The 24,579-nt window shown below is 46.7% G+C and overlaps 2 protein-coding genes across 5 annotated transcripts in view; both read right to left on the reverse strand.

The window, feature by feature from the left end:
• Window positions 1-154: 154 nt before the first annotated feature.
• LOC133503234 (retinoic acid-induced protein 2-like) lies at window positions 155-4,354 on the reverse strand. Of its 3 annotated transcripts, none has more exons than XM_061824613.1 (2): window positions 3,465-3,476; window positions 155-2,486 (listed from the first exon to the last, which is right to left on the reverse strand). In XM_061824613.1, the coding sequence occupies exon 2, from the start codon at window positions 2,440-2,442 to the stop codon at window positions 1,018-1,020; it is 1,425 nt and encodes a 474-aa protein (XP_061680597.1). In that variant the 5' UTR covers window positions 2,443-2,486; window positions 3,465-3,476; the 3' UTR covers window positions 155-1,017. The 3 variants fall into 3 exon arrangements, with proteins under 3 accessions (XP_061680597.1, XP_061680596.1, XP_061680595.1); XM_061824612.1 differs by lacking the exon at window positions 3,465-3,476 and adding an exon at window positions 3,754-4,116 and having other exon boundaries at window positions 156-2,486; XM_061824611.1 differs by lacking the exon at window positions 3,465-3,476 and adding an exon at window positions 4,160-4,354 and having other exon boundaries at window positions 157-2,486.
• Window positions 4,355-5,147: 793 nt separating this feature from the next.
• LOC133503076 (actin remodeling regulator NHS-like) overlaps window positions 5,148-24,579 on the reverse strand; it is a 57,532-nt gene continuing 38,100 nt past the window's right edge. Inside the window, exons 2-9 of one of the 2 annotated variants that reach the window (XM_061824216.1) lie at window positions 17,866-18,012; window positions 16,830-16,960; window positions 15,306-15,368; window positions 13,365-13,548; window positions 11,666-11,800; window positions 9,301-11,547; window positions 8,256-8,367; window positions 5,148-7,758 (exon numbers count right to left, since the gene is read on the reverse strand). In XM_061824216.1, coding sequence (XP_061680200.1) covers window positions 7,200-7,758; window positions 8,256-8,367; window positions 9,301-11,547; window positions 11,666-11,800; window positions 13,365-13,548; window positions 15,306-15,368; window positions 16,830-16,960; window positions 17,866-18,012 — 3,578 coding nt within the window. In that variant the 3' untranslated portion in view covers window positions 5,148-7,199. The remainder of the gene's footprint in view (window positions 7,759-8,255; window positions 8,368-9,300; window positions 11,548-11,665; window positions 11,801-13,364; window positions 13,549-15,305; window positions 15,369-16,829; window positions 16,961-17,865; window positions 18,013-24,579) is intronic. The other variant, XM_061824218.1, reaches the window with a different exon arrangement.

Consider the following 24,579-nt stretch of genomic DNA (forward strand, 5'->3'; position numbering starts at 1 on the left):
ACATATGGAAGGTCACAATGACCTATGAACCAAAAATTAAAAGCATGGTTGTTTTCGTAATAAAATGGATACAAGAAGAAAAAAAGAAAGAAAATCCACAAATAACTGAAGACGTACACATATTTAGTGTAAAGAGCTTTATTAAAAGGGATTTCACACGCAAAGATTGCTTCCGGAACACGTTCTGAAAATGTCGTGACTTTCGGTTCGTCGCCGCCGCGAGTCACTCGCACGATTTCGTTAAATAACTTTCACACACCGTATACGTTTTTTTTCTTTACAAACAATAAATTAGCCAAGATCAAACAAATACCAAAAAAAAATGTACAGTATAAATAAAAATAATCAATGTGAAGCTTGTGCGAAAGGCTTTCATTTGTTCTTGGACAAAAATCACAATTTATCAGGCACAAAACCCTGTCACCTTTTTTTTTTGTTTTGTTTTGTTTTGTTTTTTTAAACTACTAACCACAAAGTGAACTCGGGAAATGAAACAAACTCAACAACAACAAGAGTTAGCGTCACTGCTAATCCTAACGCTAATCGGAACGAGCACGCGCACAGTCGGGACATCGTGGAATCAAATCCAATCAAAACGGCCTCGGGCGGGAATACTCAGAAACTCAATTGCGCGCAAAAATATGGACGACGACAATGTTGGTTTGTTTTTACGATTGCAACGGTACAAAATTCCGTTACCAACAGTCAGGCTACAAAAAGCACAACGCGTGTGTGTGTGTACTTGTCGGGATTATCCAAAAAATAAATAGAAACAGTTCTTGTCAACTGGGCTTTCTCAGTCCAATCCGTCAGTCATTCCAGACCGGATGGTCGGGAAATGATCCAATTTCACTTCCTTCTGTCCGTGGCTTGGCTCAATAAAAAAGTTGGGAACCACTGAAATACATCCCGCGGCGAAGTAGACGTGGGCGTAAGGCGCGTGTAAAGAACGGGAAAAAAAAGCCCTTGAGCAAACCCTGCTTTGAGTGATTGTTGCGCTCGCGGCAGGCTCGGCGTTCACTTCCTGGGAAAGATCGCCGCTAGTCTCTGCTTCTTGATGGGCAGGAAGTGGATCTCTTGAGAAGCGACTTTCTTCAGTTTTATGGCTCGATTTTTCCCGGGGACCTTCTTCAGGCCGTCGTCGGGACCGTGCAGGGGCCGTGGCGGCGGGGGCGGGGGGGCTGGCACTCCAAAGAGCTGGGCCGGCATCCCCTGGCTCCCGTCTTGTTTGATAGAGAAGTTCTTCGTGGACACCCCGGAGAGGCCCTTGATCTTCCCGCACAGGATGGCCGGGATCGCGTCCTTCACCGAGACGATGACCTTGGCCGTCTGCGAGGTGCTGACGATCTCCAGGTTGGACGTCCCTGGCCCCAGGGAGGGCGACCTGCCCGCTCCGCCGTCCAGCATCCACTTGTGTTGCCGGCTAAACTCCAGAGACGCCAGACTACCCAGGATCTTCGAATCTAGACTGGCGCTGCGTTCCAAAGACCGGCTGGGACCGCGTGATGTGGTGCGCTGTTTCCGGTCCACGGGCACCGACAAGTCGAGCACGCTGTCTTGGTGCTGTGGACTGAGGTACTCCTGTTTGGGTTCCACGGTACACGGTCCTCGCATGGACAGGTCCAGGACTTGGGGGGACGAGCTTTGCGCCACTGTGTCTCGATCTTGGAGCGTCTGAGTGCTTTTTGTTTCCGTGCAGACTGCTTTTGGCAAATTGGTCTTGGAGTCCTCCGTCTGGGGGATGGGGACGGGTAGCGGGATCGGCAGAGGAACCGGCAAGGGGATTATGACAGGGTACGGGACCAGGAGAGTGGCGGGAGGGACCAGCGGGGCCAGCGGGGACGAGTAAGAGGGCGGAAAGAAGGGGGACCCCGGGGATTGGCAGGTCGTGGGACCGGCCTGGGACGGGAAATGATCCTGCAGGATGGCAGCAAAGGCCGGATTCTGGAGGAGCGAGAGCAGGTTGGGGTCTTGTGGGAGTCCCGCCGCCGATTTCTGCTCCACAAAGGACAACGGATTGGGACACAGAATGTTGTTCTGCGGGATTACGGCGGGATCCAAGACCAGCGGGAGGGAGACCTGGTTGGGGCTCGTCAGCAAGTAGGGCGCCGCTCCCATCGGGCCGAGCTGTGGCCCGGTGGCCGCCGCCATCTGGAGGTGGATGGGTAACATCAGCGGGTTCTCTCCCAAACACAGAGGGTGCAGGACGGTGGTGGCCATTTTGAGAGCCACGCCGCCCGGTGCGACGCCGGCGTCCGCTCCCGCCACCGACCCGGGCGTCTCCGCGAGGCCTCCCTTGCTTAATCCCACTGCGCAGGACTCCTGGGTAGCAGATGGATCGACGCCGTGGTCCTCCTTCTCTGGGATTTCTGCTTCTCCTGCCAGGTCGGAGCGGGACAATTCCTCGGACGCTTCCATAATTCCAAGGCTCTGTTTCTTCATGTAGGCCTAGTGGCGACACCCGGCCATCGTCCCTCCGGGAAAACCTGAAACACAGAACCCGTGAGGTCTTTCGGGGGCTCGACAATCCCGCTGCGGTCGCCTCCGCCCCCGACACGTTGGCCGGTTTCCCTTGTCAAGGCTTCGTCCATCCGAAGCCAGTTGCAGCTCTCGTGTTTATGAACGATAATACCATTTTTAAAGGATGAATGTTATTTTTTTTTTACATTTTGTTCCACACATGGTGGAACGGTTGACGCAATCGGCTGGAGCGTCGGCGTCACAGTTCTGAGGACCGGGGTTCAAATCCCGGCCCCACCTGAGTGGCGCTTGCTGAGAGCGACTGTTGTCTGTCTCCACGTGCCCTGCGATTGGCTGGCGACCACTTCAGGGTGTGCCCCGCCTCCTGCCCGAGGACAGCTGGGATAGGCTCGAGCGCGCCGCGACCCTCGTGAGGATAAGCGGCTCAGAAAATAGATGGATGGGGAGTTATTCTCTTACTTGCCGGTTAATTATAAATGGTATAATATAAAAATACTTATTTTATTATGCAAATACACTATTTTACAACCACGCTTTATTAAAATAAATGGGTGAACTTTTTCACAACACAATTCAGCTGCATCCATTTAGCAAATATTTTGTATTGATTGTAATAACATCAACTGTAAATCATAACATTAAAAATTTAAGAATACATTATTTTTAATATCAAAATAATCTTTTTGAAATTCTTACTTGACCTCAGGCATGAATTTTCTTCGCCAATCTCCGTATGGGGGAAAAAAAGTTAAATATCTGGTTTTGATTGTAATAACATCCATTGTAAATCATAACATTAAAAATGAAAATACATTATTTTTAACATCAAAATGTTTTTTTGAAATCCTTACTTGACCACGTGTATGAATTTTCTTTGCCTAGGCCCGTTGGTATTGATTGTAATAACATCCATTGTAAATCAACATTAAGAATATGAGAATACATTATTTTTAATATCAAAATAATCTCTTTGAAATCCTTACTTGACCTCGCGCATGAATTTTCTTCGCCCATCTCCGTATGGGGGAAAAAAGTGAAATATTTGGTATTGATTGTAATAACATCCATTGTAAGTCAACATTAAAAATATGAGAATACATATATTTTTTTTGAAAATCTTAATTGATCTCGCGTATGAATTTTCTTTGCCTCGGCCCGTATGGAAAAAAGTGAAATATTTGATATTGATTGTAATAACATCTATTGTAAATCAACGTTAAAAATATGAGAATACATTCTTTTTGATATCAAAATAATCTCTGAAATCCTTACTTGACCTCGCGCAGGAATTTTCTTCTTGTGGAAAATGAAAACGTCACAGTGAAGGCGACGATGGCGGCGTCGCGCACGTGACGGGGGCGCGCCTCGGTTGCCATAAGAACAGGAGACGAGTGACAGTTAGCCTGCTAGCTGCTAACTAGCCGCCTGCTAACCGCCGCGTCACAGTCGCTCGCCGCGCGACCACAAGCGCAACCAAGCGGAACGTCGCGCGTCGACGGAACCAAGAAAAGCAAAATATTCCAAAGAAAAGGACATTTTGAGAACGGAGCCGAGCCTGCGTCACCATTCCCTTTCCTCCTCCTCCTTCCTTCCTTCCTTCCTTCTTCCCTTCCTTCCTTCCTTCCTTCCTTCCCTTTAACGTCGTTGCATCAATGAAATGGAAATTGGACGTACTCACCTCGCGCACGCACGCGCGCGGCAGCAGTTCGAGGTTCGAGCCCGCCCTGCGCGTTTCTTCAATGCTCCCAAAAATACTACAAATACGCCAATACACCCCACGCAAAAAAAAAAAAGACAAGATAAGGCTTATCTCGTCATTGAGGGGGCTCTCTTCTCTTCAGTGGCCAAGTGACGTCACGCCGGATTGCGTGCGCAATCGCCACACTGGCCCCTCCCCCTTGCCCCCCCCACCCCCACCCCTCCACGCTCCATATTAACACTATGGAACATTTTGAAACAATTTAGGCGCTGAAATAGTCAAAAGGCCCTTGACTGGACAACAATAACGCACAAAAAGAAAACGAAAGCATATTTTGGGATTTTTTTTGTTTTTGAAAGCTGACACTTACGAGTGATGACAGAGTGCGCGTTCACGCAAGAGCTGATGTCGGCGTGCACGCGCCATGACGGGAACCGACGTTCCACGTGAACTTTCCCTTTGGCTCCTTCATCTCGAATCTGCCTTGGTGACGTCACAAACGGCAACCGCCATCATGTTTTAGCAAAGCAGTATTATATTAAAAAAAATTAAAATAAATCAAGGAAAACGCACACACAAAAAAAAAATCTGCGTACCAATAAAATTTTTGAAATTGGGTGGCCTCCTTGAAATGATGAAAAATACATTCTTCCTGAAAAATATCCCCCTCGTGAAAACACTTGTGATGATGTTTCTTTTCTTAAAAATATTGAATTTTTTTCCTCTCGAAATGAAAAAGCTTTTTCGAATAGCATAGAAATTTTATTTTTTTTGTAAACTCTCTATTTTTCCCATAAAGTATTGGAATATTTTTCTGATATTCTTCAATCTTTCCTTGAAAATGTCTGTTTTGTTTTTGTTGCAATTGGCCAAGCAGCCGTTGAACTTGACAATTTCAACGAGCCACCACCAGGGGGAGGCCGTGAGCCATTCGGCCGCTTGAAGTTGTGACAAGTTCAATGCGCCGCCACCACCAGGGGGAGCCACTGCGGCCGTGCGGTTGCCGAGTTTCACCAACACGCCAGTTTTGTTTTTCTTTTCCAAGCAGTCACATTTATTGCTCCTTTTTCACTCCATCACGTTGTTTACAAAGAAAATAAATACAAGACAAGAACTCATAAATGTACAACACTTTCAAGTCCATGTAAACACTTTTAGTTATCTTTGTTTTTGCTTGTACTGTACACGATTGGACAAACGCTGGTTCCGTCGCCGCTTCAGTCCCAAACTCCCACCCGGACGTCCACCAGGTGGCGCTGTCGCCGGCACCTCCAAACGCAACGGTGCCGCTCTTGTGTGACGAAAGCCGGCAAAAACACAAAGAAAGGGCGCCAAAATCACGTGATCAGTGCTACAAAATTACAACCAAACTTGGAATGACGTCAAATTCTTTGCGTTAGCCTCGTTGCCGCGACAACGTGGATCCTATTTACAGTCAGCAGTTAGCGCAAGGAAAAGTTTGAAGGCCAAGCGGAGGTGGAGCGATTCATGTAATATGCATAAAGTTCATTTCCACGAGGAGACGTCCTAGTCGAGCTGCTTCTGAAAAAAAGATTGGATCGATCCCTGCAAGCGCGGAAGAGGCGCCACCGACCGCTTCGGCGTCCGACCTGCCTCCGACACGCTCGGCACTTCCCAAAACCTTTTGCTACAAACACTTCTTCGCACCCCCCTCAAAAAAAAAAAAAAAAAAAAAAAGAATAAAAACACACCAAGTCAAGCCAAGCCCACTACAAGACTTTTTTGCTCGCCATCATTTCAACTTCCGGCGCTTCTTCTTTTTCGACTTGCGCTTTGCCGTCACAGTTTGCCGTCAACCTTTTTTTTTTTTTGTGCATTTTCAAAATATCTCGCGAGTGGTCGTGGCCGAAACGCGCCGACGAGTTGTGGGTTTGGCGGATCATCTTTTTCGGGTTCTGGTCGCTGCGAAGCGCAAGTGCGGAGAGAAAGCGAGAAGAAAAAAGGAAGAGTTACGCGACAGAAAAAAAAATCATTGAAATTTAAAGAACAAAAAAAGGAATTCGTTTATAGTTAAAAGCAGCATTTTTTGGAGAATTTTTCAGATATTTTGAGGGGGGATAAACGTCAAGAAACGTCTCAAAAATCGAAAGTCTGGTTTAAAAAAAATAGGTTGAATATTTATGGGGTGGGAATAAAAACCTATTTTGGGGAAAAATGTCTTCTTTTTTTGTTTTTTTTTTAAACAAAAAATAAATATTTTCAGGGGATAAAAATACTTTTATGAGAGGCAATATGAATGATCAAAATTATCCTAATTTTATTTAAATATATAGAGATGTTGGAGGAAAAAATTCAAGAAAAATATCTTTTTTTATATTTATTTTTAGGAATTTCTCATTTTTAAAGAATTGTTTTTGAGTTGGGGAGGGAAGTAAAAAAAACATGATGAAGAGAGAAATATGAAAAAGTTATCTCATGACAAGCTATGAAACTTGCCATGCAAATATGCAAAATCGGTGCATAATATTTGAGCCAAAAGTTGGATATCTTTTTCAAGAAAGGCAAAATCTTACCAAAACGAACTCATATTTTTGAGGGCAAAGTCAACATTTTCATTAAATTTAATTAAAATAATTTCCCCTCACCCAAAATGTTTTTTCGAAAAATACTTTTTTTCTTGAAAATATTCACTTTTTTTCTTCTTTCTTGTTTTTTCACCTTTAAAATAGACTTTAAAAAAAATCTGCATTTCCGTGAAATCTGACTTCTTTTTTGTTAAAAATGGCACTATTTTCTGAGAAATATATATATATATATTTTTTTAATTTTAAAAAATCATGATTAGTTTAAATTCATTTTAAAAAGTAATTTCCTATTATTTTTTTCCCTTGCATAATACTTTGTTTCTGTGAACAATTTTGAATGATGGTTATTTTCAATGATTCCAAACAAATTATTTTGTTTCTGGAAAATATCAGAGACGATACGATATCAAGGAGGCGACGGCGCCAAGGAAGAAGATGAGCGGGCCGCGTCCGCGGGGGGGGGGGGGGGGTCATCAAGCGAAATGCGGGTGCGGCGGCGGCTCGTCGTCGTGGGGGCCGCCGTCCGAGTTCTCGGCCTCGCCCTCGGAGATGGCCTGCATGGGCGCCGAGTAGAAGCGCGCGCGGGCGGCGTAGCGGCTGCTGTTGGCGGGCGGCGGGATCCTGGCGCGGCCCGTCCTGGACGAGCACGGCGAGGCCGAGGCTTTGGGCGAGGAGCCCTCGGCCTCGAGCGGTTCCGCCGCCGCCTGCTCGCCCGGCGGGTGACCTTTAGGGGAAACGGGGCTCTTGAGGATCTCGGCGGCCGACATGCGGTAGCCGGACTCGGAGCGGCTGCCCTTCTTGAGCAGAAGCAGCTTGAATTCCTCGTTGGAGGTGCTGGACTTCTTCACGTTCCGGCAGATGGCGCCGGGGGCCCTCTGCGGGCCCGAGGGCGACGCCCCCGACGGCGACGTGGCGGGGCCCGGGGAGCGGACGGCCCCGGGCGGCGGCGTTGTCGGGCCGCCGGAGGACGACGGACCGTTCCTCGCGGGCAGCTCGCCGGACTCCTTCCGGCCCAACACTTTCCTCTTGGACCTGAACGGAAAAACACGGACCGGAAGATAATTACATTGAAGGCCAATCGCCGATATTCTTTCGCTGTCGTAGTTGAGGAAAAATGGATTTGGAAGGAAAGGGTAGAATTGAACAAACGATGAGTTCAAAACGATTCTCCACAAATGACATTGGGAAAAAAAATTTGAAGTAAAAACATGTCTCTCTCCGAGATAGATTATCTTTTCCTCATACGACAAAAAATTGAAAAAAGTAATTTTTTTTTTCTGGATTTCTTAAAAGTAATTTTTTAAAAAAGTGTTTTTCCTTTGACATAACAAAGCATCTGCCTGAAAATGTTTTTGTCGAAAACAACCACAAAAGTTTGGATCATTTTTTGCCGCGGTCAGAGCTTTGAAGATTTTCAATCATCCGGAATGTTCCATTCTCGCAGCCCGTTCGGCGTTCTGAGAATCGCCCGATTGGCCGACGGCCTCCCGAAAAATTTGCAAATACTTGCACGCCGTCGCCGTGCCGACCTGTGGATGGCGGCGAAGAGGTCGTCCGTGGTTCGGCTTCTGGCGGGCGACAGGAAGACGCCGTCGTCGTCGTCCCCCGCCTGACCTTCGGCGCTCGGCGGCGACGTCGAGTCTGCGTGAAAAACATTTAAAATTTTAGTGGGGGTGGGGGGCACAGGATAAAGTACACGTTTGAACGAGAAAAGTGGTACAACTTTAAGATTTTGTCTTATGTAATTTTCAACAGAAATTGTTTTGCTTTTTTAAAAGAAAAAATTAAATTTTACAGAATATATTTTCAACAGAAATGTAGATTTGTACATTTTTGAGAAACCTGCAGTATATTTCCCATCACAAAATGTGTTTCAGTTTTGAGATCAACGGTTGTATTTTGGAGAAGAAAAGAAGCAGAATAAAAAAAAAAAAAAATCATTTTTCAGACATAGCGTTCAAAATAAATATTTTTCCAGGAAAAAGTATCATTAGTATATATTTTAAGGGGGAAAGTAGTATATTTCTGGGAAAAAAAATTGAGTCATGAAGTAGTATATTTTGTCAGTACAAATTAAAATGATTTGGAGAAAAAATGTTTTAATATTTATTTTTCAGCCCCAAAAAATTTTTGGATGAAAAGTACTTTTTTTTTCCTGATTAAAAAAATCTCCAAATTTTGTAAAAAGTTCATGAAAATAGTTTAACTTGTCTTTGCGTTTTCAAAATATTTTCACAAGATTTCATTTATTTCACTTTGGACAGATTTTTACAAATATTTATGAAAAAAAATGTCACATAGCTATACTTTTGTCAGTCAAAGGATGTGTTTCGGATGTAAATATGGAACTATGTTTTTGGGATGTGGGAGGAAACCCACGCAGGCGGGGCCGGGATCGGACCCGGGTCCTCAGATGTGTGAGGCTAACAATTTCTACCGAGCAGCCACTTGTTCAAATAGATTTTGAGAAAATAAACGTCCTCTTTTAACCGTCAACGTTTTTGTTGTTTTAGTTTGCTGGAGCGCAAAAGTTACGCCGGCGTTCTGGTCCCGCACGCAAGACTTTGGCCCTACCTTGGCCCGGGTTCTCCTCGGCGCCAGACTCTTCTTCCCGGTTTCCCGCCGGATTCTCCGGCGACGCCGGGTCTCGGTTCCCGTCGCAACTTCCCGGATCCGCGACGGGCGTTCGGTCCGGAGCGGCGGGTGGACTCGGCGCGGAGGGACCGAGATCTTCTTCAGCGGCGTCCTCTCGCGCCTCCCCGTCCGCCGCTGGCGACGCCGCCGCCGATTCTGCCGTCATCTGGCCATTGACGAGCTCCTCGTCAGACGGGCGCGGCGGGTCGAGCCCGGCCGAGCGCCGGCTGTTCAATTCTGATGGCGCTCGATTGGCGAACGCGCCGCGGCAGGTGGCGGCGGAACAGCTGCCGTCATCGGGGTCGGGATGGAGTTCCTTGCGAATGGATCGCAGCTGGACGGTGATGTTCAGGGAGGGTCCGGTCGGCGACTCGGCTACGCGCTGGTGATCTTGGATCGGCGTCCGGTCGTCGGCGACGCAGCAAAAAGCACCCGAATCTGTGCGGGACGAGGGGACGACGGGTACCTCCGGCTCCGGCTTGGAGGCGAGCGATGACTTTCTCTCCGGTACTTTGGGTTTCCGCTTAGCGCTAGACGGAGACAGCGGGCCGGGAAAGAAGGCGGAGGTGGGGGTCTCGGACTGGCTGGAGTACCCGCTGGAGGGGCTGGCCAGGCCCGCCAGCTTGAAGTCGCCCTCGGCGGGCGTCAACGAGGGGGTGGTGTCCCCGGAGCCCGACCGGGACGCCTGCGACTCGGAGCTGTCCTGCGATTTGACACACTCCACCACCGTGGTGCCGGTGGCCGTGCTGGAGTTGGACAAAGACCGGTACGGGTCGCTGGATTTCAAGTCGTTGAGGAGCCACAGGTCGGCGTAGTCGGCTTGGACGACGCCCTCGTCTTTGAAGGAATGCGCAGCCGCGGAGCCGAAGATGTCCAAATAGGGCAGCTCCAAAGATCCCCCCGCCTCCCAGACCCCCGGCACCTCTTTGGCCATGTGGCCCGACGAGCCGGACAAAACCAGCTGCAGGTTTTTCTCCCCGAGGTCCGACACGCCGTCCTCGTCGCGTACGGTCCGGAGCGACGAGCTGCGCCTGGGCGGACGCGGCTTGGCCTTCGGCTTCCTCAAAGACAGGCAGCGCGGCCCCAGAGCCGCGTGGTCCGAGTAAAAGTACGTGAAGCTCCTGCTGCCTTTCAGACCGCAGTCAAAGTGCATGGAGGTGTAGTAGCCTTCCGTGTCCTCCGAGTAGTGAGACGCCGTGTCGGCTTTCTCCGAGGGAGGCTTGTCGGAAAAGCTGCTCTCGCACGTGGCCATGCTGGCGAAGCTCGGGCAGCCCAGACTGCTGCCCGCCTCCCTGTTGGACTCGGGGCTGAGGTCCCGAGGCTGACCAGGGGGGTCCGGGCGTGAGTAGTTCCACGCGCCCGCCTCCTCTAAGATGTCCATGGCCGTGGAGGAGAAGGAGCCCACCCTCCGGGTCCTGAGCCCGGCGTAGGGATCCGGCGTGAAGCCGGGGTGGTCGTCGCCGGGATGGCCGGCGGTGTTCAGGGAGAGCTCCGAATCGCAACGGGCCAACGGGGAGGTCCCCGGGGCGAGGGTCTCCGAGGTCTGCGAGGGGCACGTGGAGCTGCTGCCGCTCCAGTTGCCGCTGGAGGACTGGTGGTCGTCCTTGTGGTCCGCGGGGCCCCCCAAAACGCCGGCAGCCGACACGGAGTGCGCGGGACTGCCGAAGGTGTCGGAACCGGACGACGCGTCGCAGCTGCCCGCGTCGCCTGTCCGGGTCGGCCGCGAGCGGGCCCTCTCCGCCCAGACCCGCTCCGGCGTCGTCGAGAGCTGCCCCGACCCGGCCTGCTCGTCGGCGCTTTCCTCCTCGTCCTTCGGTATTAAGTCCTCCTCGCCGTTTAAAGCCGAGAACTCCGTCACGTCTTCGTCCTCGTCCGTCCTCGTCCGGCTGCCGTCTCGGGGCAGACTTCGGGTCCGCTGCCGGGCGGCGAAGGCGTCGTCGGGGACGTCCCGCAGCGCGGCGATGTCGCCGGCCGATCGAGAGAAGCACAGCGCCGCCCCCTGCTGGCCGCGCTGAGCCCGGATCCTCCTGCGCGAAGGCGCCCCGGAGATCAAGAAGTCCTCGGTCTGGCAACCCGAGTCTCTGGTGACCAGATGATTGGCCAGATCCTCGTCGGACGGGCTGACGTCCGAGCCGGCGCGGACGATCGCGCCGCGTTCTCGGGAGCCGGGCGAGTCGTCCGAGTCTGCTGGGACAAACGATCACGCTTATTTTTAAACAGAACCGAGTAACAAATGATGGATTTTTTTTTTTTTTAATCAATAAGTACTTAGAAAGCATACAAAATGAAATTTCTGAAAACGTACCAAAGGCAAAGTCGCGCAGCTGCCCGGGAACGCCGGCCAGCGTCCGGCGCCGCCGCAGCTTCCGCCTGCGCTGGAGCAACGACTGCGAGTGGACCAGCGAGCGGCGAGCCCCCGCGTCTCTGTCGAAGCCCGCGCCTGCGAGACCACAGATTTTTTTTTTTTGGGGGGGGGGGGGGGGGGGAGAATGGGCACGTGAGGCGGGGGGGGGGGGGGGCGGCTGTCACGCCGCCCACTCTGGCAAACGACGTCTACGTTGAAATGAACGTCAAAGGTGAGCACGTCGCGCGGGAAAATCGTTAAATCACTCGGAAATTGAGAAAGCAAAAGGAAAAATTGGAAGAAATTTGAAAACATTTCCCCAATCATAGCCATATCATTATTTTGGAAATACCATCATTTAAAAATAGATTGTAAAAAATTAAACAATTTAAAACATCGACAAAAGTGAAGAAAAGAATTAATTTGTAATACATTTTAAAATCATATGCTATATATATCATTATTATCTTTTTTAATTGTCAAAAAACAAAACAATTCAAATGTTTTATCACAATATAGTGTACTGTGTAAATATGTAAATAACGACGTTTTTAATTAAAAATAAATACATTAAAAGGCTACTATAAATATAATTAACATCAAGAAGCATGAAAAAATGTAAAATACATTAAAAACAATACCCTGAGGTGTAAAATTTTAAATAGTAAATATTTCAAGAAAATAAAGCAAGCAAGAAAACAGGTAAAACTAAGAAAGGATTAAATAATAAATGAATATTGACTGACAAAATAAAATGCAAATTAATAATGAAGAAAAATAATAAAAATCAATATATAAAAGATAATATTAAATGTTGAAATAAATGTGTTTTGAATGAAACCCTTAATGTTTTCTCATTTAAATAAACATACACTCATGGAATAAAACCACTAATGGAAACCAAAAAAAAAAGATCATTGCCCAATAAATCCAAATCTGTCACCCCCCCCCACCCCCCGCCTTTGTCACCACGGCCGTCACGTGACTCGGCACCATGGCGACCGGCCCGCTTCGCCCGCCATGCGGATTCTTTCAAGCCGCAGCGAGCCGGAGTCGATCGGCCGGCGCGCCGGGACGCAACTCATCGGCATTCGGGTCAGCGAGCGCCGGCACAAAAACTCCGGGCGGCTGCCGCTCCATCCCAGCGTCTCCCGGACTTCACTCCGGAAGTGCTTTTCGCTTGCTTTGTGCCGTCGTGAAGTCCGCGCGGCACAATTATTTGGTTGAACTGCGGAATTTGCAGCGCAAACCTTCGACGGGAAGGGGCAAAAAAAGTCAAGTACGCCTCACAAAAAGCGGAGCTTCCGAACAAAATGGCCGACTTTCAGGCAAGGGTCCCGGAGACTTTTTGGGGCGTCCCCGTTATTTCCTGTTAAGTGGAGGAAATGCTGTCGGGTGCTAATTGATTTTTTTTTTTTTTTCACGTTACCAAGTCAAAAACGGTCGATTCAAAACAAAATGGCTGACTTCCTGTTCGGCGGGTTGCGTCGGCATGCAATTAGCCAAACTCCAACGGTTTAGCCTTGTCGGTCTGTCTAGCACACAAGACTACCTTTCGTAGCAATGGGATCAAATCTCCTGGGCTATCGAAGACCAACAAAATCAACTCCAAGATGGCCGATTCGAATCTTGAAAATACAAAAAGAAATCAAACGTTTACCGGTGACGTTGATGGGGACCACGCAGGAGGCGACCCCCCGCGAGTCGCATTTCATCCTCTCCTCGGGCGTCGGCAGCGGCAGCGCTCGCGACCAGTTGGTCTGCTTGTCCAAGGTGGTCGGCGTGTTGGGGACGGGCAGCGCTTTGGAGCGCTGGCCCGGGGACGCCGGGTCGGAGGTCGCCGCCTGCGGACAGACGGAGGGACACGTGTGCCCGTCAATCAAACGGGACCCGTCGAAGATGGAAACGGCGAGCGCGCCTGAGAACAATCACAAACGTGAGCAGCGCGGCCGAAGCCCGAAAGTCCAACCGTCCCTGAAGTGGCCACGTCGGGAATTCCGCAAAATTCTTATGCGACACGCCGCAACCTCACAATATTTATGTAACAGAACACACACAAAAAAATCTGAAATTATTTTAAAAATTTAAACATGCATGGAATTGTATTACTGCCACACCAAAAAAAAAAAAAAAAAAGGTCATGAAAAATGTGTGAAACGATTTACATTATAATGTGAAACGTGACTTTTTTTGGGGTGTGGCAGTAATACACATTTCAATTTTTAAAATATTTTCAGATTTTTTTTGTGTGTGTGTGTATATTGAGTATAATGAGTATTGGTTGAACATGAAATTATGGGGAGCAAAACTGAGAAAAAGAAGAAAAACGTTTCATGCAAAAATCAAGAAAAGTCTATTGAAAGTAGAATGATCAAAATACAAACATTAGAAAAGAATAGAAAAATCTTGAAGAAAAATGTGGAAGAAAAAAAATACATAAAGAATGTTTTGTAAAAAAAATAAACTGAAAAGAATGCAATATAGCAAACAAAAAAGATGAACATATGAGACAAAGATATTAGAAACTCTGGAAAAGTCGTATATATTAGATGAGAAAAATGAAAATAATAGTGTTAGACAAAAGAAAAAAGTCACAAACTAACAAATATCTATTTAGAAAAATAATATTAATAATAAAGAAAAAAACTTATGTTAATTGAAAAATATTGGACAGAAATCTAAAAATATAAATGTTGGAAGAAAATCAAAAGGAAAAGGCAGAAACATTGGATTTTTTTTTAAATATAACAAAACAAATTAGAGATAAATGAGTCGATAAAATTAGACAATGATGAGTAGATCAAATTATTAGAAAAGAAATGTTCAAACTTCGAGCAAAACTACTGCATTTACTGTCAAGTTTCTGCAGTAAAGCGTCTTGTGAATTTGTCAGTGCGACGCCGAGCGAGCGAGCGGCACCGCCAGACCGTCCGGACACGCCTGACCATCGGGTCGCCACCGAGGGTTCTACGCTGTTTCAGGGGGGGGGGGGTCGATCCCGTCAGGACAAAACGTTTCCCGCTTCCTCTCGCCGCCCACCCGCATTTCAACGCCAGCTTTGCCGCTTTTGTGCTCGGCCTTCCCTCCCGCCGGGATTTGCAGCCACACAAAAAGACACTCCCCCCCCCCCAAAAAAAAAAAAAAAAAAAACAAAAACTACTCACACAACAAAAGATCTCCTTGGAGACCTCTCCCGACTGGAAGAAAAAAAAAAAAAAGTCAAAGAGGGAGCGAGCGCGGCCAATTGACGGACGCGTAAAAATGAAAAAGACCAAGAAGGGAGGACAGGAAGTCGGCGCGATGCGTTCGGGTGCCCGCAAGACAGCTGCGCTGTGGAGCGACGGATCGATTAGCCCCGTTTCAGACTTTCCAAAGCTGCACTCGTGCAATCAAACATAGACGACGCCCCCCCACTCCCCCCCCCAACCCCCCCCCCTGCACGCCCCCCTTCAAAACTCGTGCAACGTTCACCACGCTTCCTTTCCATCCATCTAAGCAATTGGTCTGGCTCCTCGGGGGGGGGGGGGGGGGCGACTTATAGAAGAAAGTGAGGGACAGCGAGGAAGGAGAAGATGGCGGACGAGGAGGAGGTCTGCGGTACCTTTCTGTTCCACGGAGAGAAGTGGCAACATTCGGTGGGGGAGGGCGGGCGGGAACTTGGGAACTGAATTCGACAACAACAACAACAACAAAAGCACACACAGACAAACAACACAAACATGACAATCAACATGGATGACAACACACATAAGAATAAAAAATGTGACAACAAAGAGGAACCTTGTTGGATTTGAGTGCTCCTTTTGTGTATTTCTTCAAGACTCAAGTCAGCTCTTGTTTGTTTCTTTGCTTTTCTGTAACACTTCAAAATCTTGAATTTGCACCCCACGGGTTGGAAAACAACCTCAAACATTTTCTTGTACACCATTTCGCGTGTCACACGCACCCCAAAGTTGACCTCAATGGTGGATGAAGCCCTTCTACCCATGTATAATACATTCTCAGTGTGCACCATTTTGCTTGTTTGTTTTTTGGAGACAATGATTCCAACCATCAACCCATAATACTTTCCCGACTCTTAATTTGAAATTCCCAGCCCTGCTTTTATTTCGTAAATGAGAAAACACACACTTGCGCTCATATGTCTGGTGCCCTGTGCGGAATTTGTAAGATGGGTACAATCCTTGGGAGAAAACATGAAGGGTCAGACGAAAATGTCATTTTATTTGATCTTAGTGGGATTCCAATTGAATTGTCAGCTATTTCAAAAAAGCATTAAGATTAAACAAATAGAACCAATGCCAATGGTATTTAAAAAAAAATAAACAATATTCCCCAAATTCTGCCAGGTTCTGTAAACTTACGTGTACACGTGAACATACATATGCTATATGCAGTCATACGTATTGGAATGGAAGGCATGCTTTTTTTAACCTCTAGGTGGCGCTGGCATATTAGAATGAACGTGTAGCGCTTTTTCATAAACTCTAGATGGCAACATACATTTATAAAATGGGAATGATTTTTTTCATTTTTCCAATGTTCCTTACGCACCACTGACTTTTGACAGTTTTTTTTTTTTGAAGGGGGGGGGGATATATAGACAAGAAATTATAGTACATGTTGTATACCGCATCGACTGTCTGATGAAAGTTGGCTAGTTGGCGTCAATGCTAACACAGGATGCTAAAAAGTCATTTGCAGGCCAACGAAGCTAACTGTGTTTTTAAAGAACAGTAACACACGTAGAGCGACCATAAAACAAAAACTCACAGGCATATATTCTTTATCCTCTGTGATAAACAATTCATATTATTGCAGTTTATTAAGCTCTCAGGGTGGGTGATAAACAGTATTGGATCGTTAAATACTTTTGTAGAATATTCTTGTGCAATGTTTTGTAGATGTATGACGCACTTTTAAAAACAAACAAGAGCTGTTGTTCTGAAACGCTTTGTCTAGCAATAAATGTCCGGAGAAATAAAGGCTTCGTTTTTTGTTTGAAATATGATAGTCAAATTCTCATTAATGTAGAATAACAACAGCGAAAAAAGAAAAAATATATATCAGCTATTTGTATTTTGCCCTCTAAGCAACGAGAAAGTCTGCGGGTGTGCGGGCTCACCGCCATCACGCGCGGGCCCTTCCTGGCTTTCCTGGCGGCGGGCGTCGTCGGGCTCGCCGGCACGGACGGCAGGGCCGAGATGAAGAGCGTCACGCGGCGCCCCCTGCTGGACGAGCGCCGCCGGCGACCATCTGCGAACGCCGCAAAGACGCGATCGGTCAAACGCACAAACACGCGATACTTTGCACAAATACAGATGAAAGGGAAGCTAGAAATATGCCCCCGCCACCCCCCCCCCCAAAAAAAAAAAAATTACAATATCGGGTCGAAATGCACAACTTCTAGGAAAAAGGGTTGAAAAATATTGGACTAAAATACTGAGATGATTTGAAAATATTCAAAAATGTCATTCAAAAGCGTAAAATAGTAACTGTTAGAAACAACACCGGCAAATATTATAAAAATAATTACACAATATTAGATAAAAAAGATCCCAAATGGCCCCCCAAAAACAAAAATGGACAAAAACTATTACAAAGTATAAGAGAAAAAAAACATTTTTGCAAATCCAAGAATAGCAGACAAAGATGAGTGGCAACATACTCGAAGAAGGATGTCGGACTACATAGTAAAGAAAAACTGAAGCGCGAAATATTCGAAAACAGTACGTCAATATCGAATGAAAATGATCTTACAAAAAACTAAATGTGAAAAATGATTTGAATGAAACGGACGCCATTTTTCAGGGCTATTTGTTTTCAAACATTTTGATTCAACTTCATCGTCCTGATGATTTTTGACAAACTTTCCGCATTTCAGCTCAGCGTGAAGACTTTCCAGTGGCTTCCGATCTTAAATTTGATCCTTTTTTTGAAGGAATGAAGCCTCAAATTAGCTGAACACTAAAGCCTATTGCACGACGGTCCCTTGAGAGGCACTCGTTTTATCTGATTCCATATTTTTGCTTTGTTTAAAAGCTTTGACAACCGATTTGAAAACAAAAGTTAGACAGCAAAATAAACAAACATTCCACTAGGGGGCGCAACGATACCAGTAAAAGATGCAAGCGTTCTTCCAAGCGTCGGGGTGTTGTTACCTGCGTGGAGGTCGCCCGGGTGGGCGTCCCGGTGCAGCTGCTCGACGCAGGGGGGCCGCGTGGTCGGGCGCAGGACGTTCCGCTGCTTGTGCCAGGGGGCCCGGTAGTGCCACGTCAGCTTGCTCTCCGCGTCCAGGTCAGATACGGCTGAAAAAAAATAAAAATACAGATGAAATAAAAAGAAAGAAACAAAAGCAAGAATGTAAAAAAAAAAAAAAAAAAGTTAAACAAAATGAGGTCAAAAGGGAGAACGAAATAAAGGTCGCACAGGGCGAGTTGCACCTTCCTGTCAACACCAAACTCATCCAAGCACGCAGCTCAAAAACCAGTTTTCAGAAATGACGGGAAAAGGAGGAGAGGACAGGAAAGGAAAAGAAAAGGGAAGGACGACAGAAGTGTCTTCCGGAAGAACAGCAACACTTTGGACACAGGAAAAGGCCATAAAACGAGGGGAACGAGAGAAAAAATAAATCACCGAACGACGTCATCGCCTTGCGTCACGAAAACAAACTAACCCTCACCCTGAGCAGAAATATATATTTTAAAATAAATCATTGTCAGAATAAAAATGAATAAATATCCAAAATGGAGAAATATTATTTCAATACAAATAAAGAAAAAAAAACCCCCGCAAAAATACCTTAAAAAGTAGAGAAGGGGGAAAACATTGAAAAATATACAGAATACCAGACTCAAATATTTGACAAAATACATATAGATACGTATACGGGGCAAGCCGAAAGAAAAAGAAGAAGATCTCCAGAGAAAATTTTAAGGAAAAAAAATCTTTACAATACATATTAGAAAATAGTAACAAAATGTTTGGGAAAATATAAAATATTGGGAAAAAAAAGCAACACTCTTTGAGGAAAACAACCTTGCAAACTAACCTTTAATAAGGACACGTGGCACCATAATATAAAATATCATGAGTCAAAATTGTCATCATTTTGCACTTTTTACAGATCATAAAAGCATTTTGACTCCCTGATTTATTGTTAAAAAAATACGAACATTTCAAACATCTTTAGCGCGAACTTTGGAAATAAGTTGCGTGGCTTCATTTTGGGAAAAAAAAGTTGCACTTTGGCGCCATCTTGGGGCCGATTAACCAATGTTCAACTGCACTTAAGTTCTTCTTCCCTTGGACAAAAGTTACGCTTCACTGCCACCTGGGTGCCAAGGAACTACGTCGAAGTAGGTTGAGCCGCTTCATTTGGAAAAAAGTAGCCATTTGCTCCATTTGAGATGCCAAGGAACCACATTGAAGTGAATTACGCAGCTTCTGTCGTGGTTTGGGCTTCGGAGAAGAAGGAGGCAAGGCTGCAGTCTCTAAATGATATTTAATTAACGAGAAAAATGCAACCAAACAAAAGAGACGAAAATAAAGTTACAACTGGAAACAAAACGCGACAACAACCACGACATCAACAAACATAAACACTGACATCCTCAAAAAAAAAAAAAAAAAAAAAGGACTGCAAAGAACCGAAAGAAACCAGGGAGCTAAATACAAACGGAGTGACAAGACGGCGGGCGGGGAACACCTGGACGAGGCACAGACGCACGAATGGCTGGAGGGAGCTGATTGGTCGACGCAAAGGAGGAAGTTCACCAAAACAGGTGGACGCGCCCGAGACACGGAAGCCACGTCAAAACGAAATAAACCAAAACAGACCGTGACAGCTTCATTTAGAAAATAGTAACACCAGCTTTATACACAAATAACAACGTTGAAGTGAGCTGAGGAGCTTCATTCAGACAAAAGCAGCGCTTTCCCGCCGTCTACCGGCAGTTGCAGGAGCTACACGCTGATGCGGTGAGACCTCCGGGCCAGAAGAAGGAGGAGGCGGGATCAAAGGCTGCCGGTCTCCGGCCTGTAATTTGCCCCGCCTCCCCCCGCCGCGTCTCTCGCACCGACAATTTTCGCCCGACGGCCTGGGAAAAAAAACAAGCCGTGGCGCCGTCAACGCACGGACAACGACGGAGAAAGAAGAAGAAGAAGAAAAAGAATTAATGAGAGGTACGCGCTGCACAATTAGCTCCGGGTCGGGGTCCGGCTTTGAACTCCACCTCGGCTGGGGGCCTAGGTGGGCCGGGGTGGGCCTGCGGGGGGGGGGTCCTCCCCACCCCAGCTCAACAATGCGGCAACATCTGCTGCCACTCCGCCCCCGACCTCACCCTCGCTAATCTGTTTACGGGAGAGCGCCAGTGTTAATGGAAACGGCCCAACGGAGGACCACCAAGGGGGGGGCAGAACAATTTCAATGACGATACAAAAGGGACGTTTATCGACACCTGCGTAAAAACACGGTCCAGGTCGAGGAAATGGAAAAAGAACCACAAAGTCTTGTCAACAACTCTGCCTTCATTTGAACGATTTAAAAAAAAAAAAAAAAAATGGCTGCCAAGTACGGAAAATTATTGACAGTAAAAAAGATTTTTTTTCAAATCCGATTCGTCAATGAATCTTTCCATAATTTCAATAATCGACAGATGAATGGATTGGCTTCAAAATTTTGGAAAATTAAATCCTTTTTTGAGAATTTTCGGCGTGTCCTCGAAATTCCCTGAAACTACTCGATTACCACCTGGAAAAATGGATGCTACTTCAGCTAGCATTCTTTTTTATTTACATAATTTATAGTCTCCTGTGGCTGGATGTACCGCACTGTGTCATTGTGCGTCCTCGCGCCGCAACAACGAGGCACTCCAAGGCCTCCACGAAGTGTCCACATGCCGGTCGCCATCTTTGAATTATATTTTCCCCTTTTTTGCGCTTCCATTTTCTCTCTGCAAAGAGGCACGCTGAACGATGCGTACAGTAAGATAAACTCAGGTAAAATATAAGATAAGAGATCCACAATTGTCAATCTTTAGGTTTTTAGCAATTACCTTGAAATGTGTATAATTTATTTCAAAATAAATTTACAAACAAACTTCACATAATCAATAAAGCTTCATTAAATTTCAGTGAATATTCTTTTGGCTAAAAAAAAAAAAAAAGACTATTTATTCTATTTCCACATTTACGTATTTTTCTATTTATTTTATTATTTTTTAAATTGCACTAATGGGAGGAGATTTTATTTTACAGTCCAGAGTTCTTCTGCATTTAAGTGATTCGCTACGAGCAAATTTTCCTCGTCACTGATTGATTTTTTTGGGGTTTTTTTTTACCTCTGTCAAGAGCCAAGAGTGCGGGGGCTGACCCAAATGCAGGACTTCGAGGCAGAGGCATAATGTTCAATGTGGTTTATTCCGGAAACTGGGTCACACACGGTGTAGCAGCAAGGACCGACGACGATGGGGCAAACTAACAAACGCAACAGGACAGGATCAAACAAAAGGGCGCGGAATCGCTGTGACTCGGGTTACTCTGACTTACGCGTAGAAGCGGAGAGTCCCACAGGCAGTGAATGCAACAAAGTGGCAAATACCAGTGACAAAAAGTCCGACTGTCGAATTACAGTCCCAATGTGAAACAGCTTTGGGCGCTGACAGGTGCCCTCCTGGTAGTGGCCAAGCCTTGCTCATGACAACCTCTTGGCCGCTATTTCCTCAAAACTCACCTTGTCGCCGCTTTTGTCCTCGGGCCAAAGCCCCGTCTAATATTATATCATCGCTTTGGCGCCATCTTGTGGCAACTTGATGCCAAAGGAACTATGTTAAAACAAGCGGAGGAGCTTCATTTTCGTTTTTATTTCAATTTGTGGCGCTCTCGTGAAGTGAGCTTAAACGTCAACGTCGAAGATGACTCACCTGAATCCCGCACGAACTGATTTGCTGACGGATGAAATATTTAAGATGTTCACCCCCCCGACACGCACACACAAAGCGCAGTGGCTGCCGGTGAAAGGCTTTCGGTGGTCCGATTAGCGAAACACAAAGCGCGGCGGAATCTGGCGGAATAATAAGAATAATACCCGACTGCCGCGGTAATCCGCCGTGAGCTCACATCCTCCCGGCTGACGGTGACTCAGTGAACGCGCCGGACGATACTGTACACGGAAACTGCGTGGACTACTACTTGGCAAATGGTGGCACGCTAGCGGAAAAATGGGTGAACCGGCCATTAATCATAAAAATAATAAAGCGCGCGGTCAAAAATTTTGACGGCAAATGACGAATGCGAAGAGGTTCATTTGAATTTTTGATATTGTCACAGTGCAAAAATTACCCACAGGAGACTTCCAAAATCCAAAGAAAAAGCCACGCTGTGACGTCATGTGGTTTGACTTTTCGCGGGGCGCTGCGGGGCGTGAACAGGGTGTGAAAGCGCCACCCCGGCCCATCTGCCGAGTGTCCAGTATTTACAAGCCCGTTGGGGGGGGGGGGGGGGGGTCGGCGTACGCGTAAAGTCACGCTAATGCTTTCAAGAGCGTTTCGTAGATGATTGGTGGTCGTAACGGAGGTGGACGCGACTGCAGGCTAGTGGTACCATAAGAAAGAGTGGGATAATATATGAGCCCTGAGGCACTCCATTTACAAGACCTCCTAGTTTCCTGCGGGAGATTAGAGCGAAGCGCGGTAACAAGCAGAATGGGTCAACTTGATGTCATGATGTCAAGGGCTTCATTTCAACTAGATGAAGCACTTTGACATGCGTATATTTAAAAAAAAAAAACACATCAAAAGTACTTCATAAATAAACAAACCCCCACCAGAACAAAACACCACCATTTAATGAAACATCTTTGAGAAAACTGTACTATATTGTATGAAAACACAACATGAGAAAAAAGGAAATTAATTACCGTAATTTCCGGCCTATTAGCCGCGACTTTTTCCCCCCACACGCTTTCAACCCTGCTATTTATGCGGTGATGCGGCTAATTTGTGCATATTTCTCTAACGGCCGCAAGGTAGCAGTTGAGCGGAAAAGGTAAGAATGAGACCGGTGGAATATATGTGCCGAGGAAGTGACTTGTACCGGCCCTGTTAGCGCTGCACTAGCATCAGCGCTGTGCTAGCGTGTTGCTGCTGTGTTACCGACGTGTCTCAGTGATATTTACCGGTAAGTTTCATTTTAACCGGCTCTGTTAGCATTAGCGCTAGCGTTAGTGCTAGTGCTAGGGTTAAACTCTTTCTGTGTACCTTCTTTCTTTGTAAATATCTCGTGTTCCAATGTGGGCACTTGCGACTTTTACACAGCTGCGGCGTGTTTATGTACCAAATGGTATTTCCTTGACAAATGTACTCGGTGAGGCGTGTAACCAGGTGCGCTCTGTAGGCCGGGAATCACGGTCAGTCAAATTACTCGAGGCAAGAATGTCTGAACATTTTTCCACACTTACAGCAGACGCACTCGAGATTTTGAAAGTCGGCCATGACCGTCCATAAAGGAAAAAGAAATGCTCACATTTTGGGATGATTTCACACCACAAAAATGTGAAAATGTGTCGGAAATGGCGACACACAGCGACGTAAACACCGTTAGCTCATTTTTCATAGCCCAGCTCGATGATTGGTGATATTTTGAGAGAGTTCTACTCGGGAATCCGGCAAAACGAGCCCTGGTGAGGAGCAGAGATCCCTGACGGGTGAGCAACGTTAAATTGTAAAAGTGTGTTACCTCACCGATGTCATGTGGGCGGAGCTTGGCATCAATGTTAGATAATCATTGGCCACGAAAAAGGGGCCGTGGCTGCGTGTATAAAAATTCTTGTGTGATTATTGTTACAGACAACAATTAGTCAGCCACAACGACGCGGTCACGACGGCACGTGTGAGCAGATGAATTCGACACACCCCCACGCGCGACTATTGTGCACTAATCAAATCCAGCGCGAGCCAAATGTGGTTCCGCTTGTCGCCCCCCCCCCCCCCCACACCCCCCAAACTCCTTGTTTGTGAGTGAAAGCGAAAGCCACATGAATGTGTTAGCGCGCTATAAAAGCTCCTGTCGCGCACTCCGGGAAAGGAATGCGCGCTTTACAAAGGACGCGTTTCCAAGCGTGTTCCAGACCGAGAACCGTCATCTGGCGCATCCGCGACAATCGGGCCGGTCGGCCAGGAGCGGATCGGCGAGGTTGAGGTTCTCGCCTTTGCCCAAAATACGAAGCAGATGCGTAAACAGGCGTCAAAGACTTTTCGCGCAGCGTCACGCCGGGTTCGGGAAGCGCCGCGGCGGGTTTTGCACGTGCCGACCAAAATCGACCATTATTCATCGTGGCAAAACATCAGAAATTTTCCACTTTCTCATTTTTTTTTTTTTTTTTTATTTTGACCTCATCCCGCGACTGCCGTGTTATTGAATTGTTTCAACAGTTTGAACCGCAGAACTAACAAAACAATCGCGATGAAAGCCGCAAGCAGCAATGAAACGGAACTTTTTTTTGTTCATGAGGATGATCGAACTTTGACGCCCGAACAAATTTGTGTGTGGAACGGTAGTACGGAGGAAAATATTCTTTATTTTTTTGCTTGGACTTTGAATCTTTGCTATTGAGAAGTTTCTATCGGGTCTTAAGCGATGAAAAAGTGCCGAGCTCAGTTCGGGTCATCGTTTTGCAAGCGAGAGCTTCTACTACCAGTTGGATGCGGGCCTTCCGAAATAAGTTTGCTCAAAAGATTTGGGAGGGGAATTCAACTCACGGCCATCCTGTAGCTTGTTCCCACAAATGTTACATTTTGGCCAACTTTGCACTCTTGCGTTTTCTTTGCATGGTGGGGATCAGCTGGAAAGCGTTTGCCTCGCAGTTCTGAGGTCCC

Source organism: Syngnathoides biaculeatus, chromosome 7 (genome assembly GCF_019802595.1).
Source record: "Syngnathoides biaculeatus isolate LvHL_M chromosome 7, ASM1980259v1, whole genome shotgun sequence".
NCBI classification, from domain to species: Eukaryota; Metazoa; Chordata; class Actinopteri; order Syngnathiformes; family Syngnathidae; genus Syngnathoides; species Syngnathoides biaculeatus.

What these genes read in the sequence shown, in the direction of transcription:
- LOC133503234 (XM_061824613.1), bottom strand. Translation starts at nt 2,442, where the DNA reads ATGAAGAAACAGAGCCTTGGAATTATGGAAGCGTCCGAGGAATTGTCC.